This window comes from Nannospalax galili, unplaced genomic scaffold (assembly GCF_000622305.1).
Source record: "Nannospalax galili isolate Female #2095 unplaced genomic scaffold, S.galili_v1.0 scaffold391, whole genome shotgun sequence".
Classification (NCBI taxonomy): domain Eukaryota; kingdom Metazoa; phylum Chordata; class Mammalia; order Rodentia; family Spalacidae; genus Nannospalax; species Nannospalax galili.
The window spans coordinates 1,017,281-1,026,472 of record NW_008329323.1 but is presented as its reverse complement, the minus strand read 5'-3'; the positions used below and the strand labels follow the sequence as shown (position 1 = coordinate 1,026,472).

The window sequence follows — 9,192 nt, the reverse complement described above, 5'->3', positions numbered from 1 at the left end:
TTGGAATTCTCTCCAGTGTATCTTTTCATGTTTTTTAAGGGAACTACAAGTACTGAAGGCTTTTCCACATTGCATATATACGTAGGGTTTTTCACCAGTGTGAATTTGTTCATGTCTTTGGCAATGACTCAAAGAAGAAAAGGCTTTTCCACATTGTTTGCATGTGAAGGGTTTCTCTCCACTGTGAATTCTTTCATGGCGTTGAAGGGAGCTGTGAGCAGTGAAGGCTTTCCCACACTGCTTACATAGGTAGGGTTTTGCTCCACTGTGAACTCTTGCATGACGTCGAAGAGAACTGTCAGTCAACACTAAAGACTTTACCACACTGATTACATTTATAGGGCTTTTCTCCAGTGTGAGTTCGTTCATGTATTCGAATGGAACGGGAGGAAATGAAACCTTTCCCACACTGTTCACAGACATAGGGTTTCTCGCCACTGTGAATTCTCTTATGATAGTGAAAGGAACTGTGATTGGTAAAGGCTTTCTCACAAACTTCACATACATAGGGTTTCTCTCCAGTGTGACATCGTTTATGTCTTCGAAGGGAATTATAGTAAGTGAAGGCTTTCCCACACTGCTTACATACATAGGGTTTTTCACCTGTGTGAGTTCTTTCATGGTCATGAAAGTTACTCAAATAAGTGAAGATTTTATCACATTTCTTACACCTGTAGGGTTTCTCTCCAGTATGAGTTCGTTCACGTCTGGGAATGCTACTCAAACTAGAAGCAGCTTTTTCACCTTGCTTACATACATAGGGCTTCTTTTCAGTGTGAGTCTTTTCATGGTACCAAAAGAAACTGAGGTTCATGAAGGCTTTATTACATTGCTTATACACACATGTTTTCTCTCCATTGTCAATTTTTACATGTATTTGAATGTAGCTCTGAGTCTGGAAAGCTTTCTCACATTGCTTATGTTCACAGGTGTTTTCATCATGAGTATCTTCATGCTTCAGAAAGTATTCAGGATAAATGAAAAAATTCTCATATCCCTTAACTTTATAAAGACTCATTTTATATTGTTCAAATTTACACAGTTCAGTCTGCATAGTAATAGGCACATTTATGGATGAATGGCTAATGAGTATATCTTCACACACATGGCTTTCACATAATTTTACTAGAGTAGTTTTCTTCTTTAGAACTGTACCTAGAATCTGGTTGAAGATTTCTTTGTATCCACTACTTTTATGTCCATCCAAACTCTCCACTATTTCACTTCTGTAAAAAAGGAAAAAATATATTACTAAAGTTTTGTTTAGGGCTAGGGAGATGGTTTGGTGGTTAAGTATGCTTGAAGTCCAAGCATGAGGGACTGCATTCTAGCACTCATGTAAAAGCCAGGCATGGCCATGTGGAGACCAGGAGATCCTGAGAGCTCACCAAACAGCTAGGCTAGCCAAACTGGTAAGCTTCCAGTTCAGGAAAAGATCCTATCTCAAGGCAATAAGGTAGAGAGCAATGGAGGAGGACATCTCATGTCCTAATCTAGCCTCCACATGGACAACCACACCTGCATACTTAAACATGTACACCACACACACAACATCAAAGTTTTGTTTATAATTTATATGCCAGTGGAGTTGCTGTTCTTATCAGTTTAGGATTTTTTTTTCCACCGACAGGGTCTCCCCCAGCCCACCTGGAATTCACTATATAAGCCAGGCTACTACACATGAAACAAAGTTTATCTAAGATTAATTTTAAAGCTGGGTTTAAATATACTTGTTTTATGTTTTATTTTTGTGACTTTTAATTTTTAATTTTAATTTTATTTTGAGACAGGTGTCTCACTGTGTTGCCCTGGTTGGCCTGGAATTCACTAGTAGACCTGGATGGACTTGGACTCACAGAGATCAACTTGCCTCTGCCTTCCGGGTGCTGGGAACAAAGCTGTGCATCACAATGTTCATGTTTTATATTTTATTTTTTTTAAAGACCTAGTCATAGTCTATTTATTTATTTATTTATTTATTTATTTATTTATCTAAGACAGGGTTTCCCCATAGCTCCAGCAGGCCTGGAACTTGCTATATAGACTAGGCTGGCTTCTGTCTCACAGAGATTCACCTGCCTCTGCCTCCCAAATACTGGGAGTAAAGTGTGCCACCATGTTTTTCTGCTTTCTATTTTGTTTTGTTTTCTGTTTTTGAGACAAGGTGTACCTATGTAGTCCTGGGTGGCCTAAAACTCTGATAGATCCTCCTGCCTCCACCTTTAGAGTGCTGGGATTAAAGGTGTGTGCCACCACAACCAGGTCAATCTCATATTCTTGAGGGATTTTTCTTTCATTTGGGAGCATAAATTACCTTAGATTCCTCCAGGAATTTTTGTAGTTATCTTCAATGTTCTGGCCCTGCTGTGTTTGTCCTAAAAATGTAGAACCAGAAAAAATTACTATGAATTCTATCATCATAGGAAAAAAAAATTGTTAGTACATTAATGATATGTTACTGTGCTTGGTATATTCGCCAAACTGACCCTTTACTTCTTCCAAATTATGGAGCAGCATTGATGAACAGGACAGACATGTTCTTCAATTGAGTAGTCAGGAATTATTTCACCTTTACCTATAGAAGTCAGGTTCCTGAAGTTTTCTTCCATCACATCTCTGTAGAGTTTCATCTGGGAAGGATCCAGCAAAGCCCACTCTTCCAGAGTGAAGTTCACAGCCACATCCTCAAAGGTCAAAGACTCCTAGTACATACCACATATTTCCAGGAGGAAAGGTGAGACTCACAATACAAGTCATCTGGACTCAATTCATTTTTTTTTTATTTTTCTAAAGATTTTATTTTTAATCATGTGTATGTGTGAATCTCTATGTGTGCAAGTGAATATAAGTGCTGACCTCAAACTCAGAAATCCTTTTACTTCATCCACTCAAGTGCTAAGATTTCAGGTGGTGCAAAAATCCTGCCTCACCCATCCCCCTGCTTTGGGACCATCTGCAGTCCCTCCAACTGCTCCAGGGTTCAGGCTTCCCTGCTGGCTAGTAGGGGCCTGCACATCCTTGTCCCATACCTCTCCTTGCATGCCCATCCTTCTGAGACTGTGCCTGACTCAGCCTCCAGGAGTAAGTTGCCCAAATTCTGCCATGCTCACCCCCCTGCTTTGGGACCATCTGCAGTCCTTCCCACCCATCCAGGGCTTAGGCTTCCCTGCTGGCTAGTAGGGACCAGGTTCATCCTTTCCCCATCTCCTCTTCTAGGCCCTTAGCCCTATCTCTCTGAGGCTACTGAAGTATGCCTAATTAGCCTGGGCAGCTAGACCCTCCTGGAAAGATCCTGAGTAGCCTGCCTGGATCCATCTGGTCCCTCCAATATAAAATCAAAAGAGAGAATCTGAAACCTAAAGCAACTATTCATACCCAATCAGAAAGCAACAAAGCAACAAAAGAAATCCACGTGCCAAAACCACAACAAAAAATAATAATATGAAAAACAAAATAATACTTTCCCAACAAACACCACCAGCCCTATAGGTGAGTTCTATAATGAGAACTCCCTAAAGGTAACCCAGGATACAGAATTTAAAAGAAAAAACATAAATATAATTATAGAATTCAACAAATTTAAAGAACATACAAACAACTCAAAGATCCAAAAGAGGATAGGGATAAACTTCTGACTTAATTCATGGAAGAGATTGAAATATTGAAGAAAACTCAGGCTGAAATGAAGAAAGAAATGAAAAACTCAATAAGCCAATTTGAAATGACAGGAGAAAGCCTCACCAACAGAGTAAATGAAATGGAAAACAGAATATCAAGACTGGATGACTGGACAATAAAGTTGAAGAATTGGACTGCTCAAACAAAGAATATGAAAAATTAAAAATATAAACACAGGAATGGAATATGCAGGAAATGTGGGACACTATAAAAGACCAAATTTACGCACTGTATCATAGGCATAAAAGAAGGAGAAGAATCCCAGGTAAATGTCATTTAACAGATCTTTAATAGGATTATGAAGAAATTTCCCTAAATTAAGGAAAGACATATCCATGCAAGTTTCTCTAATATTGACCATATCCTGGGGCACAACCTCAACAAATGCAAAAAAAAAAAAAAACCTGAAATAAGTCCATACATTCTATCATACCACAATGCAATAAAGCTTTAAATCAACACCAAAAGAAGCTCTAGTAACTACATGAACTCATGGAGATTAATCAACATACTCCTGAATGATGAATGTATTGAAGAAATAAAGAAAAAAATAAAAGTATTCCTGGAACTACATGACAATGATAATATAACAAAACAAAACATCTGGAACACTTTAAAAGCAGTCCTAAGAGGGACGTTTATAGCTCTAAGTGCCTATATTAAAAGTTCACACAAATAAATGACTTAATGATATAACTCAAGACTCTGGAAAGTCAAGAACAAACAAAACCCAAGCCCAGCAGATGAGAAGTAACAAAAATCAGAGAAGAAATTAATGAAATAGAAACAAAACAGTACAAAGAATCAATGAATCTAAGACTGGTTCTTTAAAAAGATAAACAAGACAGACAGACCCTTAGCCCAAGTAACCAAAGAAAGAGCAAACCCAAAGCAACAAATTAAAGATGAAAGGCAAAATGTCACAATATACACCAAAACATAATAAGGGAATACTTTAAAAATTCACATTTTGTTAAATTTAAAAACATAAAAGAAATGGATGAATTTCTAAATTCATGAAAACCACCAAAGCTAAATCAAGAAGAGATCAACAGCTTAAACAGACACACAATGAATAAGGAAATTGAAACAGCAATACAAACTTCCCAACTAAAATCCCAGATGGATTCACAGTAGAATTCTACCAGCATTTTAAAAAGATCTACAACCAATACTACTTAAATTATTTAAAAAGATAGAAATGGGCTGGAGAGATGGCTCAGTGGTTAAGAGCACTAGCTGTTCTTGCAGAAGACCCAGGTTTGATTCCCAGAACCCACATGGCAACTAACAACTGTCTATAACTCCAGTTCCAGGGAATTCAACAACCTTTTCTGACCTCTGCAGGCACTACATGACATGGGTACAATTACATACATAATACACATACACATAAAACAAAAAATAAATAAATCAAAAAATGTTAAAGACAGAAACAAAGGAAAAACTCTCAAACTTTCTATAATGTCCCAAATTGAAAAAGACACAACAAAAAAAGAAAACTGAAGATTCATATCCTTAATGAACTTAGATGCAAAAATTCTCAACAAAATATTTACAAATTATATACAGATACAGATCATCCACCAGGATCAAGTTGGTTTCATTCCATACATGCAGGGATGATTCAATACACAGAAATCAATAAATGCAATAAATCATATAAAGGGACTTAAAGATAAAAATTACATGGTCATCTCAATAGATGCAGAAAAGACATTTGACAAAATCCAACATGCATTTATGTTGAGTTCTAGAGGAAACTGGACTAGAGGAAATACCTCAACATAATTTAAAGAAGGAGTCTGAGAGAGAGGGATAGTAGGAGATATGTGAAACCTAGGGGGAAATGGGTAAAACTGGGGTACTTAACTGGGAGGGAACTCAGGAGAGTTATACAAGCAACTATGGGTTAAAGGGAAAGAAAGGGCTCAAGTAAGGGAGTCTGAGAGAAAGGGATGGTAAGAGATAGGTATTATCAAGGGGATAAAGGGGGAAAACAGGGGTACTTTACCTGGGGAGGGAAAAAGGAGGGTTAAACAAGGAGAGGAGAAAGATAAATAATGCTTTGGTGGTGTGAAAAACCAGAGGGCAATGTATTAGCTCAAAAACCTACTGAAAAAATACACATACAATGTCTGTACATGAGTGCATGTATATACCTAAAGGCTATATAACAAAAACCACAGTGCCAGACAGGAGACACCTCCCTTTGAATTGTTGGTCAGGGTAGTCCAAGAGACTCCCAAAATTATACAGGCTATTGCCACAGGCCTTGATTACATCCCAAAACTTGAAGATAAGACCCTATTGCTGAAGACAGGACATATTTGGTACACAAGACATGGAGCAATATAGCAATTTTGGTCGCAGTTCTTTGGCCTTGTAATGCTTGTTCCACCTCAGGGCTCTTCCTTGAAGAAAGTCATGAATGAATAGCTCTCCTCACCTAGGAATAAAAACTTCAGACAGTAAGAGTTAACAAGAGAACACAGTTGTACATATAAGTCACTATTTCCCAAATATTCAAAGAATTCTGGGCAATTCGATCTCCTTCCAGGAGAAAGGAAGGATCAGGCACCCAAACACTATGGTTCCTCCCTTCCAGAACCTCACACAGGAATCAGAAGCCTGCACCTGACACTGTTGCCATCACTGCATTCTAGGAAGAGCAGGACAGTGGGCCAAAGCTGTCCAGAGAGATTTCTAGTCCAGAGTGCAACTTGCTGAGCAGGACAGGACACTAGGGTTCCAACTGCTGGCCCAGGCCCAGATGCGGGAAACAGAAGGGACCAAGAGTACAGTAGCATCAGTGGCAGATGGGCTGTAGACTGCAGCTGACATGAAAGGCCAGGTTCTGCTACAGATGCCTGGAGTGGCATACCTCTAGTCCAACCATCCACACCTACACACAGAGCCTACACCTACCATTCTGATTTTACCTGTTGTCCCAAACTCCTCAGCATGGTATCTGTGGCCTTTGCAGGTCACAGCACAGACAGAGGCTAGGCTCCATGGACTCTGGCATACTCCAGATTCTGAAAATAGTAAATAAAAGGATCTCCAGGGTTAAAGAGAGATTCTTCTTCCCACAGTCATGTGGTTGGATAGTTTGTACAGCTTGTCCCAGTGAACCTCATTGGCTAATGAGCCAGGACCTGCCCCTGCTTGACCTCTGGGTTACAACAGAAACAATCCCTACCACACTGGGGTGTGGGCACAAATAGCAGATTCTACTCACAGACCTCCGCAGGCCAGGCTTTCTTCCCTAGTGTGCATTGGGCCCAAACTAAGGCATAACTGAATTTAAGTAAAACTTGTTCCTGGCGTTTGGACTGGGACTGATTTCTTCCTATTTTTGGTGGGAAATTTCTACCTCTTCCTGCTGGAAATGGGGTCAGTAGTCTGCTCAGTGAATTCTAGACTATGTTCCATGGAGACGATCACTGATCATAGAGCAGGCATGCCTGTGCCAGGCCAGGTAGGATATGATGTGGCAATTAGTGAACATAGGTGAGGCATCTGGCTTCATGGATATGGCACATGAGTGCCTTATTGCTCAATTGACTCATTTTCAGGCAAGTATGTATATAGAACATGATAAATGAGACAATACAATTATTACATATATGAAGAACCTATTTATATGTCACAACGTACAAAGGAATTAAGATAGAAGAAAACTAAATCTTTAACTAGCTTAGAAAAGCAGTTAGCTTCCTCTAAAGTCACAAGGAATTAACTTCAGAAGGTTAAACATCTTCCTACCTTGGCAGTGAGACTGACTGGTACTCAGGCAAGAACATCTAAGGATTTAACTTTGGAAGTTCAGCATGCCCTGCTGCTCCTTCTCCAAAAGTGGACATAATCCCTCCATCAATACTTTAATGTTCACCGTGGGGATAATCTCACCGAGAATCATTTTAAATTATCACCTAAAGAAAGCATCAAATTCATACTTTGTCCAGGAAATGCTCAAAATGACTTTTTTCCAAAGCCTGACCTGGGTGTGCCAGTTGAGGCCAGAAGAGGGCATTAGTTTCTCTGGAGCTGGAGTCACAGGTGGTTGTGAGTCTTCTGCTGTGGGTGCTAGAAACTGAGCATGAGTCCTCTGGAAAGGCAGCAAGTGCTCTTAATCATTCACTGAGCCATCTCTCCAGCCCCCTTATCATAGTTTTTTTTTTTTTTTTAAGATTTATTTCTACTTCATGTGTATGAGTATTGTGCCTGCATATATGTTGGTGCACTACATGCATGCAGTGCCCACAGAAGCCAGAAGATGGCACCAGGTCCCCTGGAACTGGACTTACAGAGAGCTGTTAGCTGCTATGTGAGTGCAGGAAACTGAACTAGGGTCATCAGGAAGAGGAGTAAGAGTTCTTAAAGTCCTAGCCATCTCTCAGACTGTTATCATAGATTTTAAAGAAAGCAATAAACTTTACTAGAGTATATTAATAGCACAATATAATAGGTTTCACAATGACATTTCATATATCAATAATGCCTTTTAATCATATTCACACGCCCCACTCTCTTGTTCTCTTCTTCCATTGGTAGCCTTCCTCTTTGCAAACAGTTCCCCTTCTATTTTCATTCCTTGCTTTAAAGGTCAAGATTCAGCATTACGAGAGAAAACATTTACCCTTCCATGTTTGACTTATTTTTCCACAGTAAACTAATATAGCAGTTCCTCTACAGTCACAATCTCCTGATCTGTGAATGTGAGATAAATGTGAATATAGGCAGGTATGGTGCCTCAGCCTTTAATCCCAGCACTCAGAGGCAGAAGCAGGCAGATCTCTGTGAGATCCAGGCCTCCTGATCAACATAGAGAGTTCCAGGCCAGTTGGGGCTACAGGGAGACCCAGTCTTAAAAACAACAAAAACCAAACCAAAACAAAATTAAATAAAGTTGTATGTATACCAATTCAGCATTTGAATTTTGCATCATTAAATGAAAAATTCTTGTGCATTCTCCAAATAGTGCATATTCTGACAACTTGTACAAATAGAGGTTCTAAGACCTATTATCAGAAGTACTTCAATATAGAGGACCCAACTGATAACAGGGTAAGGATATGTTAGTACGAATGAATGCTTTTTACAAAGATAGATAAAGTAATCACTGCTGATGGGCTTAGTTCCTTACTAACTTTTAATTTCCAACCAAAACACTTCTTCTTTAGCATATCAAAGAGATAGAATCACTTTATTACTCAAAACATAAATAATCAAGATATTGTTTTGGTCTAGAGGGGCAATTTTGGTAAGTTAAAAAGTAAAAATGAATCCTGTTTAAAAATTTTAAAATTAGTTAAGTGTGATGGCATATTCTTAGGAAGCAGAGGCAGGCAGATCTCTGTGAATTTGAAGCCAGCTTGGTCTAATGAATAAGTTCCAGATTACCAAGGGCTACATAGTGAGATTCTGTCCCTAAAATAAATAAATAAACAAATAAATCATTAAGAAACATGATAGGGTCCACCCGCCACAGGCTTCCCTCCCACCCGCAGG

At 39.1% G+C, this 9,192-nt stretch overlaps 1 protein-coding gene across 1 annotated transcript in view; it reads right to left on the bottom strand.

Moving 5' to 3' along the window:
- Positions 1-2,310: 2,310 nt before the first annotated feature.
- LOC103736542 (zinc finger protein 124) overlaps positions 2,311-9,192 on the bottom strand; it is a 19,006-nt gene continuing 12,124 nt past the window's right edge. The window contains exons 2-3 of the mRNA XM_017798918.2: positions 2,576-2,702; positions 2,311-2,375 (exon numbers count right to left, since the gene is read on the bottom strand). Of these exons, the coding sequence (XP_017654407.1) occupies positions 2,311-2,375; positions 2,576-2,702 (192 nt within the window). The remainder of the gene's footprint in view (positions 2,376-2,575; positions 2,703-9,192) is intronic.